This window comes from Mobula hypostoma, chromosome 4 (genome assembly GCF_963921235.1).
Source record: "Mobula hypostoma chromosome 4, sMobHyp1.1, whole genome shotgun sequence".
Classification (NCBI taxonomy): Eukaryota; Metazoa; Chordata; class Chondrichthyes; order Myliobatiformes; family Myliobatidae; genus Mobula; species Mobula hypostoma.
The window spans coordinates 85,116,736-85,134,100 of NC_086100.1; the positions used below are offsets into that span (position 1 = coordinate 85,116,736).

Genomic DNA, 17,365 nt, shown 5'->3' on the forward strand with positions numbered 1-17,365 from the left:
AGACTCTTAGATAGGCACAGAGATGAAAGAAAAATGGAGAGTTATGAGCTATGTAGGGGGGAAGGGTTAAATTGATAATGAGTAGGTTAAAAGATTGGCTCAACATGGTGACCAAAGGGCCCATTCTATGTTGTACTGTCCAACGTTCTATGTTCTAAGGGCACACAGAAGAGCAATGGTGAATGGTTAGAAGACCAACTATCCACCACCTATCTGGCAGTACGATGCAAATTCCAACCACGTGTAACTTAAAGTTTGTTCTCTCGTGTTGTCTCTGGCTCTTTGTAAATCATCTGAACTTTACGTCCTTAGTTGTAGATTAGAGACAATAGAAACAGTTCTTTTTAAACAGGCACATTCAATCTTATCCACTCTCCCTTCTCAGAGGAGAGCAATCCCTGTTTCATAGAAACATAGAAAATAGGTGCAGGAGTAGGCCATTCGGCCCTTCGAGCCTGCACCGCCATTTATTATGATCATGGCTGATCATCCAACTCAGAACCCTGCACCAGCCTTCCCCTCCATACCCCCGATCCCTTCAGCCACAAGGGCCATATCTAACTCCCTCTTAAATATAGCCAATGAACTGGCCTCAACTGTTTCCTGTGGCAGAGAATTCCACAGATTCACCACTCTCTATGTGAAGAAGTTTTTCCTAATCTCGGTCCTAAAAGGCTTCCCCTCTATCCTCAAACTGTGACCCCTCGTTCTGGACTTCCCTTCCATTTCACAATTTATTCACTTCAATAAGACATAGGAACAGGGTTAGGCCATTTGCTCATGGAGTCTCTTCCTCCATTCTATCATGGCTGATTCATTATGCTTCTCAACCCTCTTCTCCTGCCTTCTCCCTATAACTTTTGATGCCCTTACTAATCAACAACCTATCCTCCCCGCTTTAAATACACCTAATGATGTGGCCTCTACAGCTGTCTGTGGCAATGAATTTCACAGATTCACCACCCAGTAACTCCAATAATTCAACACCCTCAGGATTTTAGTAATGCTGGACTAGCTAATTTTCTGGAATTTTGGAAGTCAATCTTATTAATACAGTCATATTTTATTTAAGTTTTTTGACATGTTGCAATGCAGGACAATAACGTTTCTGAGAACTCGGAGTTTAAAGGGAACAGGAAATGTATAGGCACTCCAGACCCTGGTCCTGGCTATACTTTCCTGACCCCTGGGGTTCCAGCCCAACCCTGGTTCTGGTTGCGCCACACAGGCTCTGGCTGTACACTCCCTGACCTCTGCCTCACACTCAGACTACAATGATTGAGACAGATGCCAAGCCATCACAATTTCCAAGCAACCAGATACAATCACCGAGTTATAAAATCATACAGCATGGAAAGAAACCTTTGGCTCAAATGGCCCAGGCTGTCCAAGGTGCCCCATCCGAGTTAAGTGCCATTTGCCAGTGTTTGGCCCATGATCTGCTCAACCTTTCCAATCCATGACCATGTCCAACTGTTCTATTAACAGTTGTTATTTTACCTGCCTCAGTCACTTCCTCTGGCAGCTCATTCTGCATAGATACCACCCTTTGTGTAAACACGTTGTTCCTCAAGTTTCTACTCAATCTTTCCCCTCTCAGTTTAAACTTATTCCCCCTAGTTCTTGATTCCTCAACCTTGGGAAAAATATCCAAGCATTTACCCGATCTATGCCTGTTATGATTTTATATACCTCTATCAGATCACCTCTCAGTCCCTTGTCCTAGCCTGTCCACTCTCTCCCTACAACCCAGTCCCTCATAACTTGGCTGCATCCTTCTACATCCTGATGCTAGACTATCAGATTTTTGTATAACTCAACTCTGGGAAAAATTCCTTGGACTCCTGTTCAAAAGATTCCATTCACTGGAGTCAGACTAGGTCACCCTTAATCTGAAAGATTAGCTCAGTTTCTCTCTCTTCAGACACTGCACGACCAATTGATCATTTTTAGCATTCTCTGTATTTTCATCTGTCTTCAGCCTATTTGCCAACTCCTTCATCCAGGAGTTCCTACAATCCTCATGCCCACCCATTCTGTCCCCTTGTGGGTGTGTGTACAGACAGCTTCCAAACCATCTCATCTTTAAAAAGATGCCTGTTATATTTTTATCTCCTGGTCCTTGACTCTACCAACATGACAGCTAGCCTCACTTCACCAAAATTAACTGGTTTCTGTTGTTAGCTGAGTGAGCCTTAACAAACTGTGATGTCACATACCAGCCGCTGTTGTTCCAACAGTAAATCAGCTTCCTCCTTTTCTCTCCGGTACTGGGTCTCTAGTTCTTGAAGCCTAAGAAACAATCCAATAAATAAAATATGGGCAACACACATCAAAGTTGCTGGCGAACGCAGCAGGCCAAGCAGCATCTATAGGAAGAGGCGCAGTCGACGTTTCAGGCCGAGACCCTTCGTCAGGACTAACTGAAGGAAGAGTGAGTAAGGGATTTGAAAGCTGGAGGGGGAGGGGGAGATGCAAAATGATAGGAGAAGACAGGACGGGGAGGGATAGAGCCGAGAGCTGGACAGGTGATAGGCAAAAGGGGATACGAGAGGATCATGGGACAGGAGGTCCGGGAAGAAAGACGGGGGGGGGGGGGGTGACCCAGAGGATGGGCAAGAGGTATATTCAGAGGGACAGAGGGAGAAAAAGGAGAGTGAGAGAAAGAATGTGTGCATAAAAATGAGTAACAGATGGGGTACGAGGGGGAGTTGGGGCCTAGCGGAAGTTAGAGAAGTCAATGTTCATGCCATCAGGTTGGAGGCTACCCAGACGGAATATAAGGTGCTGTTCATCCAACCTGAGTGTGGCTTCATCTTTACAGTAGAGGAGGCCGTGGATAGACATGTCAGAACGGGAATGGGACGTGGAATCAAAATGTGTGGCCACTGGGAGATCCTGCTTTCTCCGGCGGACAGAGCGCAGATGCCCAGCAAAGCGGCCTCCCAGTCTGCGTCGGGTCTCACCAATATATAAAAGGCCACATCGGGAGCACCGGACGCAGTATATCACCCCAGTCGACTCACAGCTGAAGTGATGCCTCACCTGGAAGGACTGTTTGGGGCCCTGAATGGTGGTAAGGGAGGAAGTGTAAGGGCATGTGTAGCACTTGTTCCGCTTACACGGATAAGTGCCAGGAGGGAGATCAGTGGGGAGGGATGGGGGGCACGAATGGACAAGGGAGTTGTGTAGGGAGCGATCCCTGCGGAATGCAGAGAGACAGGGGGAGGGAAAGATGTGCTTAGTGGTGGGATCCCGTTGGAGGTGGCGGAAGTTACGGAGAATAATATGTTGGACCCGGAGGCTGGTGGGGTGGTAGGTGAGGACCAGGGGAACCCTATTCCTAGTGGGGTGGTGGGAGGATGGAGTGAGAGCAGATGTACGTGAAATGGGGGAGATGCGTTTAAGAGCAGAGTTGATACTGGAGGAAGGGAAGCCCCTTTCTTTAAAAAATGAAGACATCTCCCTCGTCCTAGAATGAAAAGCCTCATCCTGAGAGCAGATGCGGCGGAGACGGAGGAATTGCGAGAATAAAATATGGGTGCCAGCCCAACCCAAAACTTAACTAAGTTTTTTGTAAACAAGGACTATTTTCAATGGAATAAAGCCATATTATTTTCTACAAACAAACTCATAAATTAATATTACCATTCCAAGAAAAATGTAATTGAACATAGACTATTACGTGGGACTAAATGCAGTTGCTGACATTTGATGGGTTGTACAAAGAACTTTACAGTTAAACCCTCTCTGGACACCATTATTCTTCCACAATCCTCAGTTACCTTTGTTCCATCTCCTGCTTCATGTCAATGCCCTGCTTCTCCAGCAATTCTCGCTGGGCAAAAGCCCAGTCCACAGGTTCAACTGGTGTTTCTGCACAAGGCGTCTTGTCGCGCTCTTGGCGTGCTTGTTCAGGGTGATTGAAACGGAAAACGTGGCTCTTCCCCATGATAATACGGTTTCCTTTGAAGGCAAGAAATGAAAAAAAAAATCCATCACCATGATTGTAAGGAAGTTACAGTAATTGCCTAAGATTTTCGGCATCTATCCTTTATGAAAGTCCATTATTCAGCAGTGATTAAATGTGGTCTCCTTCAGGCTGGACTCTGATATAGCTGGAATACTATGTCTAGTTTTGAATGCCAAATGAAGGGCGGTACTCCTTTGTCCAAGGAAATGGAAGAGCTCTACGGCCGATTGGAAGGCTGAGCAATGACAGAAGTCCCTTCCTTTAAAGTGTGATCAATGCAACACACACAAATGCTGGAGGAACTCAGCAGGTCAGGCAGCATCTATGGAAATGAAGTCAACGTTTTGTGTCGAGACCCTTCTTTAGGACTGGAAAGGAAGGGGGAAGATGCCAGAATGAAAAGCTGGGGGAAGAAGGAAGATAGATAGGAGGTATTAAGTGAAGCCAGCTGGGTTGGAAAGGTAAAGGGGGGGGGGGGAGAGGAAAGAATCTGATAGGAGAGGGGAGTGTACAATAGGAGATGGGGAAGGAGGAATGGACTCAGGGTGAGGTGACAGGCAGGTGAGAAGAGGTAGGAGGACAGAGTGGGGAATATAAGAAGAGAGGAGGGGGAAGTGTGATCAAAGTATTGAACAGGAAGGGTAAAGAAAGACTTGCACCTGTTGAGCACTGTCAGGGCATCTCAAAGTGCTGACAGCTAATAAAATATTTTCCAGGTGACTCATTACTGTATTGTGGAATATAAAGCAACAGATCTGTACATAGCAAGCTCCCATAAACAGAATACCATTATGATTTCAGTAGAACTTAGTTTTAATGATACTGTTTGAGGAATATGTTGGCTGAGACACTGAGGAGCGTTCCGCTGCTCTTCTTCAGAGTGAAGTTGTGTCTACCTGGGAGGGCAGTGAGCTTTTAGTAGAGCTACTAGGACTTGATGTTTCAATCCCTATAGTAAGTCAGCACTCTCGATGTTGGCAGTGGGCTTGGAGTGCTGACAAGGAGGGAGGGTAGGTACGTCATCGGGGTCATCAAGTGGGCACCCTCCTTCTTCGATGTTTCGTTGATAAGCCCACGACGTCTCCAGGGGGCTCAACAGTGCTACCTGGCGTCCCAGATACACTCCCCTCAGATCCATACCCTCCTGTCTTCATCTTGCAGCCCAGTTGTTGTCTTTCCTTTTAATCCAAATCCAATTGCTGCTTTCTTGAATTAATATCTTATCTAAAAGACAACATCTTCAATAACATAGCACTCCCTCAGTGTTGTCTGGAACTTCAGTCCTTCAAAACTATGAGTTGAACCTATAGGTTCTGACTGAGATAAGAATGCAACCACTGAGCCACAGCAGAGACACACAGTGAAAATGAAAAGCCTATTGCTCTTACAAATAGTCAGGGCCAAAAGTGAGCAATCTTATGAGCAACACTCAGTGACCTGAAATTATATGAATCATGATAAGACTATTAGGCGTTACTGCAGAATTACTCCTGAGACAACAGTAAGGAAGGCAAATGCAATATTAGTATTTATTTCGAGAAGGCTAAAATATAAAAGCAGGGATATAATGCTGATGATTTACAAGACATTGGTCAGACCACATTTGGAGAATTGACGAAGGTTAACGAGAATGATCCCAAGGATGAAAGGGTTAATGCACAAGGAGCATTTGATGGCTCTGGGCCTGTACTTACTGGCATTTAGAAGAATGAGGGGTGAATCTCATTGAAACCCGCTGGCTACTAAAAAAGGCCTAGAGTGGACGTGGAGAAGATGCTTCTAAAAGTATGAGTGTTCAGGACCAGGTGGCAGAGACTCAGAATAGAGAGATGTCCCTTTAGAACAGTGATGAAGAACAATTTCTTTAGCCAGAGGATGGTGAGTTTGTGGAATTCACTGCCACAAATAGCTGAGGAGGACAAGACATTGTGTATATTTAAAGCGGGGGTTAATATGCTCTGATTAGAAAGGGTGTCAAAGACAGCAGGGAGAAGACAGGAGAGTGGGTTTGAGAGGGAAAATAAATCAATTGTGATCAATTGGTGGAACAGACTCAACGGGCTGAGCAGCCATATTTTGCTCCTATGTCTTCTGGTCTTATGATAGAGCTATGTAAAGTTACGAGGGCCATAGTCAGGTAGATAGCAAGAAACTTCTCTACATGCACAGGTGTTGAACACCAGAAGTTACAAGTTAATGTGAAGGGTAAGAGGTACAGAGGAGATATGAAGAACATTTTTTTTTCACACCAGGGATGCAATCTGGAACACTCTGCCTGAGAAGGTGTTGGACACAGGTGCTCCCACAACACTTAGACTGGGTTAGCACTAGAATTGCAAAGGCATAATAAGCTACAATGCAAGTATTGTAACACGAAATAGAATAGACATTAATTGATGCCTAGCATCGACAAGGTGGGCCAAAGGGCCAGTATCCATGAGGTATTATTCTATGACTCAAAATGCGGCCATGATACGCACCTGATCTAAGAACAGTCGGTTCAGTCACTTGCTTTCCATTGAGGTATGTGTCTGCTCCTTCACATGGTTCAAGAATGACAATCACTATAAAGCAAAAGAAAAGTACTGAGAGGTTTGATCGTGCTGCTTAACTGTACAAATCACCCTGCGGCTTCAGTCGGTCTCCATGCTCCCCCTGCAGTCCACACGGATGAATGCAGCTTCCAGCATGCACGTTGGCCTTGCTTGACAAATTCTCCTGCTCAAGTGCTTACCTTTTAGAAAACTGAAGCTAGATTTTAAGCTTTCTTAATTATATCATTTAGTGAATATGTTACTGGGCTAAAATCAGAAGAAAATGCTCAGTAAGATACCATGAGGACATGTTCATTAAAGAACACAACCATAAAAAGCTGATATTAGTAAAAGTAATCATGACGCTGTTAAACTGTCACAATATTATAACTAGCTCAGTATTATCCTTCAGTGCATCTTAAATTTCAAGAAGGCTCATTGAAATGGTCCAGAAATCTCTGGAGATGTAAACAAGAAGCTAGAACAAAGCTCAAGAGAAGTAAGTTGAAATCCCATTTAGAGCTAAAGAGATTAAAGGCTGTTAAAATAAAGGCTGTGGAATTTAAAGTAGGACAATTAGTGACTATTAAATTACTACATTGTCATTAAAATCCATCCCATTCACTAATGTCCTTTAGGGAAAAAAAATCTACTATTAACCGCTACGTGACTCTAGTTGTAATTAAATCTCAACTACCCTCTGAAATAGAGTAGAAATCCACTTACTCCTGCCCCAACAATTGCATCACAAGGTTAGCAAAAGTTTCAGTGGCACCTCAACATCATCTTCCTACAAGTACATAGGGGATTAATGTTGGCTATGGCATTAAGATGCACATGAAAAGCAACCAAAAGGCCACTGAGTGACTAATTCGATCGCTCATGTAGCACAAAAGTTTGAGTGGACTTCTGCGGGCTGCTTTTCTTTGAATACAAAGCAATATCAAAAGTGAGGACCTTCAGTCCAAATTAGAACTTCTCTCAAACATAGGATTAAAATTTAAGGTATTCACACCAAACACAGCCTGTATCACAGCAGATAAATTGATGTTTCACATGAATATGTAACTCGTAGGTTAAAGGATCATTTGGCTGAAACTCAAGAAGTTACCTTGGCCAGTATTAGAGCATATTCTGGACTTAGGAGGTATAACAAAATATTAACTTCAGCAACCAAACTTTAGATCTGAACATGGACTGTAGATTAAATTTTAAATGTAGCTCTGGAAATAAGTTTCTAGAGCTGTGAAAACAGTTAATTGAAAAACCAGACAATGTTGATTAACATTGTCTGGAATGTGGGTGTGAAGAAGGAGGTGTGAAAGTTATATGTAATTCAGAGGAAGCATTGTAGATACATTGTAAATATAGAGTTATTCCTTGATCTTTAGCATATGAAATGTCATGTAATGTTGGATCAAACAGGCCTTTTCCTCAGAAAGGGTCTCAATATGATGCCTGCTGAGTTTCATTTTGTCGAATAAAGGACTACTTCATATCTCCCAGCTGTGTCTCTCCGCTGGCTTTGTTCACGTTACAAATCCCTACAAATGCAGTCAGAGTGCTCTACCTTCACCTGATGACTTGACATCACTGCGGAAGATGCAATGCTCTTCTTTGATGAAATGTCCACTTAGTACAATATCCTGCCGGCGTTCTGCATCTTCACGCCCAACTCTGAGGAAAGAGATTGAATTGTTTTAAAGACATGAAAATATCACTGAACAGCATATTAAAAATTAGGTCCACTGTGAAGTTCAGGCGCTTAATTAAAATGGGTAAAAATATTATTCACAGTAGCTGACAGCATATGACTGAGTGTATTTATGCTTGAAATGTGGTCAAACAAAAAACATGAGGGTTGAATGTCCATCTCTTGTCACATCTTTGACCCAAAACACTGAATTAGTGGAAGCAGCTATAGAGGATCTCTTAGATTTTCACGGAAGCTATGTGAGGCCGAGAAAGAACCACAGAGCCACTGGAAATTACCAGTGTGTGTATGTGTACATACAGCCTTCGAAATCAAAGACAGAGAACTGTAAGTACAATCAATGGAAAAGTCAAGGAAGGCAGCTACCCATATTTCCTATTTAAATTCAAGTCAGGGCCCGTATCCAACTACGGTACGTTTCTTTGTATTTGTCTAATAGTCTAGTAATACCGTGGTGATGTGGTATTATGGAAGGAAATAACAGGCACTGATAGTGTCCTGATAGTACAGCCAGATGTCATAATACTGTTTGCAGAAAAGTGGAGAGTTCATTTGCTCTGATCAATAGTCAGTCCCTACTCATATTACTTGGTATGTTGCCATGTACATTGCCTTTGTAGGACTATCAGACATCACAGATCAGAGAACCTGGAGGAAAATCATAACGAAACTAAAAGAATTGCATGCTTTTTCCTTAAAAAGTGTTGTAATGTTCTCAATTGTATATATAAATAAAATATTGGAAATGAGAAGTTAAATTGAGTGATAGTCAATAATATTCACTCAGTGAGTGAAGAGCCTGTCTGTTTTCTGCACACAACAAATTCTGTGGCATATGCCAGTGATATGAAACCTGATTCTGAAAGAAGGTAGTGTTCTATGAAGCTGGAATATTAGACACCCAAAGGTGCCGTTGTTGGGATGGGGCAGACTGATTATGAGAACTTACATGATGAAATCTTCTGAAACACATTCAAATGCAGTTAGAAACCCTGGTGATGACAATGTGCACAATTGCTACTGTGTGCAGATATAATTAATTGCTCATAAGTAGTTATGAGACATGACAGACATCCGATAAATTAAAACTTGCATAATCTGAGACACCCAGGTAGAACTGAACCAAATAAGCAATCGAGGCATATGCAAAAACAATATTAATCAGTTAACTTCTCTGTAAACTGGAAGTTCTAACTTAAAAACATTGGTTTATATATGATTAAAGTTCCTGTTTAAAGTTATGTGGAGAGATTTTCAGAATCCAAGAACGTCTTGATAACTTTCATCAACTAGAAATAGCACTTGTTCTATTCAAATACAATAAATTCTATATAGAGTGTGTACCTGAGAGAAGGGATCAATCAGTTTGAACCTCCCAAAAAGTGATAAATCAGTTGTTGCATCCAAGAAGTAATACATTCTAGCTGCAAACTGCTAAAAGTTGTTACAGGTAAACAAATGTTGCATTCTAGACATTACTTTCAAAGAATAAGATTAGTTCATTGAGTTCGCTTTTGTGCTGCCTCGATAGATAAGTAGAAGATAGTCTATTGTCAGCATGCAATCATATTTATGTACTTGCTTGTCTTTTGTAAAAATGTGTTAGCTAGGCATTTTAAACTTAATATATACATGAAGTGATGCTTGTACTGCACTTAGTTGAAAGCTTAAGGAGCCATGTAAGCAATTAACCAAGTAGTATTTGCTGTTTGCTTCCCAGGTACATTGCTAAATGCTCACCAACCTCAGACCAAGTTAGTCATTCGCAGAGGCATTGGGAATGATCCAAAGACATCACGAGTTGTATAGGTGCCAAACATCTGCTTTCAGGATGAGTCATTAACACTTCTGGCTCCTGTTCATGCTGCCATTGCTAATTCCTGACGATTTTAATTCACCTCATAATATGCTAGAGGCTATCAATTCTGCAAATGGCCAATGTTTCAACACAGGAGCAAAATAGATCATTTGAAATGGATTGTGGGGGACATTTATTGGTCCTCTTGGGCCTCTTTGGCAAGCAAGTAACTGAAGTGATCTGGAGCAAGAGGGTTATTAAAGCACCACAAAAGTAGCAGTCCACTCGGTCCAAGGTTACATAAAACCCCACAGTAATTACATGATGGAAAAAGCTGGGTGGCTCCAACAGTCCATGTTGGTATTCATCTCTTATAGGAACAGAATAATAATAATAGTATTAACTCGATTTATATAGCACCTTTCATACATTAAGATGCAGGCTCAAAATGCTTTACATAGATTGTAAAGATAAATCAACATAATCATAAAAATATCAGACAAAATTAAAAATCAAAAGTAAAGACAAACATTATGTATAATAAAATGTAATTGAATATACCAAATTATATAAATATAATCAACTTCAGCAGGTCTTAAGTTATCTTATAAGCAGGCCAAATTTTAAAATGTAGAAGTGTTGTGAAACATTCTGAAGTACTAGCCTGGCATATCTCAGTTGATAGAGTATTCCAGATTTTTGGTGCATAAGAGCAAAAGGCTGCATCACCAGGTTTTATATAAAGACCCAATTTTACATGCTCATCTTGTTCCTATATTTCTTGGTCCTTCTTGTCAATTTATTCTGGTGTTAACACTGTCACTGCTAAAGTAACAAACAACAGTAGTGTTGCCACAGTATTGCACCACTTTATTTACTTTGGTGTCTTCACTACAGGAGTTTCGACTGCCTTCAGTCCTAAAGCTCTTACATTTAATCTATTGCCACTTTATCTGCACATCTCAACAGTTGGAATAAGTTTGACCTCACTGAAACTTTTGACAGAGGTTCTGGGTTACATGTTTTTACTTAACAAGTTTTGCTTCATGTCTGCAAAACAAGAATCTTTCAATTTGATAAGTACTTTGCCGGGGCGGTTGGCTGCTTATGTCCACTATGTCTGTGTAACGTCTTCTGCGTCAAGGATAGAAATTTGTAAGGACAACGAATGGAAAATCAAGGAAGTTAGCTCTGTGAATAACCACCCTTTCCAATTAAATAATTCAAAATGAGTCACTGCTGCTAGTCTGCCACTGGACACACATCCAGAACATTAGGCTTTGCTCTACTCCTTCTACAGGAAGCACCATACAAACCAGAATGCAAAAGAAGTGATCCAAAATTGAGTGAGTCCGCACCTTGTGATCCCATCTTTGATATAGTACAGAAGGCACTCAGACATCAGAGGATCTTCGTTCAAGTTCACCAGATGAGGAGTCTACAAGGGAAGATTAGATAATGTTACAGGAAGCTGGGACTGCTGCACCTGAAGAATGTGGGACCTGATCTCATTTATTTACTTTGGTGTCTTCACTACAAGAGGTCCCCCAGTGAAATGAAAAACAATTAACATCCAGCTCCATTAACGTCTATCTGGAAGATTGCCGTGCAGCCCCGCAGCAGAAATGAAATGACTACATAAACCCTTAAGATGGCACCACTGAGCAACCTTTCAATTTGGTGACTAACGCCAATTATATTGCGGACCCTTTTGTCAACAAGTACTTGGCCAGTGAATTTCTTATCCTTTGGGAAACAAAGATGAGTCAAACACAGTTCGCACTGTTTGTTCATTGGTTCTTTAGTCATTTTGTTGAATCTTACAAAGCATGGCAAGATTTACTAATGATCAGTCTTTGTCCCACATGCCAAGGATGTTAGTATTCAATGTGTCACTCCCTGCCTATTTCAGCTGATAACACTTCGGTTCAGTCAGTTTTTAAGTATTGTTTTCTTGTTCTGGTTACCATATTGCAGGACTAATGTGGAGCCTTTGGAGAACAGATTCACCGGGATGTTGTCTGGATTACAGAGCAATAGCTATGGTGAGAGATTGGACAAACTTGGATTGTTTTTTCTGGAGCATTGGAGGCTGAGAGAGAAACTGATAGAAGTACGTAAAATATTCAGAGGCCTAGATTGGGTAAATAGTCCGTCCTTCTTTTTCCCAGGGTGGAAATGTCAAATACTTGAAAGCATAGGTTTACAGTGACGGAGAAAGTTTAAAGGAGAACTACAGAAGTTTTTTTTAAAAAACAAAAAAAAGAAGTGGTAGGTGTCTAGATTGTACTGACAGGGAAAATGGTGGCGGCAGATGGGATAATATTTAAGAGGCATTTAGATAGGCACACGAATAGGCAGGAATTGAAAGGATAAAGATCATGTGCAGACAGCTTGGATAGTTAGGATTGACATTTTGATCAGCTCAGATATCATGGGCCAAAGGACTGTTCCTGTGCTGTACTGTTCCGTGTTTTGTTTCAGAATCCTGAGTAAAGGGATATCGACATCACCAGGACCATTTTCAGAAAGAAAACGTGGGTCAGAATGTGGACCATCTTGATGTTTATGGATTCATTCTTTGAGCTCAAAAAACAGGTGCTGTGTTCCTGCTATTTAAGTTTCAATGGCCGATATTTTGATGTAGTCATGCACAATGAAGCATCACACTCAGACACACATACCCACACCCACTCTCTCTCTCTCTCACACACACACACACACACACACACACCACTTGCCTGAATTTACATTCATCATCCATAGAACTTAATGCGACTCAGTGGGAAGATATATAGTGACAGTTAACTCCATGCAACAGTTCACTAGGATAAGGTTGATCACTGACAGGAAATCCAAATGTTAACACTCATAGGCGAGGCAGCAAAGAAATGATGGAGCATACCTTACCTATTCCAGAATGCATTGTCAGAACAATGCATCCTCCACTGTGCAAACACATTCTCAGCAGTGGCACTTGGGAGAGTACACCCAAATGACATTTCAATATATTTTACACAAAACAAGGATTATTATCACTTGCTGATGGATTGATATTGATTGGATGAAAACAGCAACATGCGTACACTACTCCATGAAGGATTGCATACGAACTTTACCAGGGGATTTAAAACACTGCTATAATACTTTACTGCTCCTCCCACCCCAATCCTGAGTAAAGGGAATCTGTTGAAGATATGTTGCTTTTCAAACAAACTGGAGGAGATGTGAAGGCTCCTTTACACACAATTTGACATGATATAACGGGCAGTTCAGGAACTTATGATAGGAAAATACTTGGTTGTAACTTTCCACAAGGAATTGGATATCTACTTGAGGAAGAACTAATTCCAGAACTGTGGGGAAAGAGTGCTACCAAGATGTTAGCTCTTCCCAAGAGTTGTCACAGATCAAATGGTTTGCTCCTTCAATATAATGTACAGTGCCTATAAAAAGTGTTCAACTTCCTCCCCAGCACCCACCCCCTCCGGAAAGTTTTCATGTTTTATTGTTTTACAACACTGAATCACAGTGTATTTAATTTGGCTTTTTTGACACTAATCAACAGAAAAATGACTCCTGTCAAAGTGAAAACAGATCTCCAGAAAGTGATCTAAATTAATTTCAAATATAAAACACAAAATAATTGATTGCATAAGTATTCACCCCCTTAATATGGCACACCAAATCATCACTGGTGCAGTCAATTAGTTTTAGAAGTCATATAATTAGTTAAATGGAGATCACCTGTGTGTAGTCAAGGTGTTCCAATGATTGATGTAAAAACACATTTGTATCTGAAAAGTCCAACTATTGGTGAGTCAGTGTCCTTGCAAAAACTACATCATGAAGACAAAAGACTTTCAGCAACTCTAGAAAAAGGTTATTGAAAAGCACAAGTCAGGAGATGGATACAGGAAATTTTCCACATCACTGAATATCCCTTGGAGTACAGTTAAGCCATTCATCAAGAAATGGAAAGAATATGGCACAGTTGTAAATCTGCCTAGAGTAGGCAATCCTCAAAGACTAAGCAACTGTGCAAGAAGGGGACTAATGAGGGAGGCTATCAAGAGACCTATAACAACTCTGGAGGAGTTAAAAGCTTCAGTGGCTGAGAAGAGAGAGACTTGTCTATATGACAACTGTTGTCTGGGTGCTTCACCAGTCGCAGTTTTATGGGAGAGTGGCAAAGAGAAAGCCCCTGTTGGGGAAAAAAAAACTCAACATGATATCTCAGCTAGAGTTTGCCAGAAGGCATGTGGGAGAGCTTGAAGTCAGCTGGAAGAAGCTTCTATGGTCTGACAAAACCAAAATTGAATTTCTTGGCCATCACACTAAATGCTATGTTTGGTGTAAGCCAAACACCACAAATCATCAAAAACACAACATCCCCACCATGAAGGATGGTGGTGGATGCATCATGCTGTGGGGATGTGTCACTGCAGCAGGCCCTGGAAGGTTTGTGAAGGTAAAGGATAAAATGAATGCCGCAAAGTACAAGGAAATCCTGATGCAGTCAACAAGAAAACTGCGACTTGGGAGAAGATTTGTCTTCCAGCAAGACAATGACACCAAGCGTAAAGCCAAAGCTACACAGGAATGACTTAAAAACGACAAAGTTAATGTCCTGTGGTGGCCAAGTCAGAGTCCAGACCTCAATCTAATTGAGAATTTGTGGCTGGACTTGAAAAGGGCTGTTCATTCACGATCCCCATGCAATCTGACACCGCTTGAGCAGTTTTGTAAAGAAGAATGGGGAAAAATTGCAGGGTCCAGATGTGCAAAGCTGATAGAGACCTATCCACGCAGACTCAAGGCTGCAATTGCTGACAAAGGTGCACCTACTAAATACTGACTTGACGGGAGTGAGTAATTATGCAATCAATTATTTTATGTTTAATAATTAATAAATTTAGACCAATTGGTAGAAATATGTTTTCACATTGATAGGAAAGAGTCTTTTCTGTTGATCAGTGTCAGAAAAAACAAATTAAATCCACTGTGATTCAATGTTGTAAAACAATAAAACATGTAAACTTCCTGGGGTGTGGCAGCGGGGGGGAGGTTTGGTGATACTTTTTCTGCTGTCTTGAGTTCACTCAAGTAACTATTGTGAATGCAGGAACCTGAAAAATCCTGATGTTTGAGTATCTAAGCTGGGCAATGATTTGCCACACTTTCTAGCACATATGAATGGGTAACAAACAGCACTCAGAAACACTGGCTGATGCTGCTGTTATCTTGAATAAGGATTATAGCTTTCAGTGTAATTGTTGTTGCCCTGAATGAGACTGACTCCGGATGGATTAGGAATCACATTAGTGATCTTCATGGCTTGGTATCACACTACAGAGTGATAGTTCACAATCAGGGTGCTGGAAACATTCCAGTTTTGATACTCCAGTCTACCCTCTGGAGTTCCTGTATGTGAGGCCTATTCTTTAAAGAGGGATAAGTCACTACCATCAGTAGGATTAATATTGTTCAGCTTCATCAGACAGCTTCAAGCAAACTGCTCTTATTCAAGAATAATCTGAGCACTTAAAAGTCAAAGATTTGTGGCTGAGGTGTTGCACTGACCATTTTTGTCTCTCAGGTTGAGATTTCTTCTAGAATATCTCCTTGGGTCTCAGTAAGATGGTAGTAAGACTCGGTTACACTAGAAACCCAGCTCAGGCCAAGCCTATACTGACGTGTTAAATGTTTTAATTATCTCTAACAATGCCAACAAAATTTCAGGAGATATGCTGGGGATATTAATCCTGACTTTGATTCTGAATCTGAATACTTTTCAGTGTTGGGGCAAGATGAGAAGTTATATGGGAAAGGAATATGTTGGAAGGTACATCTACCCTTCATTTTTAAAGTTGTTTTTCTTTAGAGATATAGCACTGAACAGACCCTCCCAGCCCTTTGAGCCTCGAAGCCAGCATCTCCCGATTTTAACCCTAGCCTAATCACAGGACAATTTACAACAACCAATTAACCTACTAATCAGTATGTCTTTGTACTGTGAAAGGAAACCGAAGGAAATCCTTACAGAGGACGCCGGGATTGAACTCCAAACTCCGACACCACTAACTGTAATAGCGTCATAATAACTTCATTTGCCCTATTGCAGTGATACCAGTCTGCCCCTTAGATCGAAAAGCAGACAATCTAACATACACCTCACTGTTCATGACATCAGTCACCCATCTCTGTGCAAGCATCCAAGTTGCAGCAATCCAGCAAACCACATTGGGCTAAAGGTGACAGTGTAGGGTAAACTGTGGGAGTCGAGTCTTTTTGTGCATTGATGAGTTTGCTGGGAAACACTCTCCAATAATGTGATTAGGACCTCTGCTGACAGCTCATTTACTCTCCGTGCAAATGCGGGATTCAAAGGTATTCAAAATGGAAACCAAATTGTCAGTATAAAAGCAGAGCAGAAACACAAAGAGAAATGTGGGGTGCAGAGAGAAGCTGTATTTGTGCGCAGGTAAAGGGATACAGAACATGTGGCATAGAAGGCTAAATACCTAGGCAATTTTGGCTTTTGGGGAACTCAATGGATTTGTTAAATAGATAAGTTTGTTAAATGAACCAACTGCAGCAGGGTTTTGTACTGAAAGGCTTGATGGATTATGCATCATCTCCTCATGCTGCAGTCCCTCATGAACTCTTAGATGACATTTATGGGGGTAGTCAGAGAAGGCGACAAAGGGATTAAGGGGGAGCCGGAAGGAAAAGGAGAGAAGATCATTGGGTCAGAAGGAGAAAGTGGGAAGAAATGAATGAGTAGAAAATGGTTGGAAAGCAAATGTCCAGAACAAGAGGAAAGTGGAGGGAGTGGGAGGGGCAGAAAGAAGTAAAACGGGACCAGGGAAGGGAGAGAAAAGAAGGCAGGATTATGGTGTGGGAGGAGTTGGGTGTAAAATTTGACAAACTTACAATCTTTTCATTAAAGAAACTGGGCCATTAAAGAGAGGGAAGTGATGCTGAGAAACTAATCAGAACCAGCAATCATATCAGGGATTCCATCTCATAAGTGACAAATCAAACTAAGTCAAAGAGGGAACAACACTTCACACACATGGTCACCCCAAACAAACCTCCTTGGGAGAGAACACCCCCAGAGACTCCAGAAACATCTGAGCAGCTCTTCTATGTTCAATCTAACAAGAATGAATAAATTGCAGGGTGAGCAGGAATTGGGAAGTGGGGGGGGGGAGGGGTTGAAACAATGGGAAAGGTAGGGGAGATAACAAAAACAAATGACACTGGTGTACAAATGAGAATGCAGCAATTGTTGGAAGTTAGATAGTGGTGTACTGCTGGCTATAGTTAAATCAAATGTGTTT

The 17,365-nt window shown here is 41.5% G+C and overlaps 1 protein-coding gene across 32 annotated transcripts in view; it reads right to left on the minus strand.

The window, feature by feature from the left end:
* Nucleotides 1–17,365, minus strand: part of kif1aa (kinesin family member 1Aa) — a 315,620-nt gene that overhangs the window by 131,410 nt on the left and 166,845 nt on the right. For all 32 annotated transcript variants that reach the window (XM_063046119.1, XM_063046118.1, XM_063046117.1 and 29 more), the window contains 5 exons: nt 11,378–11,457; nt 8,078–8,184; nt 6,454–6,537; nt 3,786–3,966; nt 2,220–2,292 (listed from right to left, as the gene is read on the minus strand). In XM_063046119.1, coding sequence (XP_062902189.1) covers nt 2,220–2,292; nt 3,786–3,966; nt 6,454–6,537; nt 8,078–8,184; nt 11,378–11,457 — 525 coding nt within the window. The remainder of the gene's footprint in view (nt 1–2,219; nt 2,293–3,785; nt 3,967–6,453; nt 6,538–8,077; nt 8,185–11,377; nt 11,458–17,365) is intronic.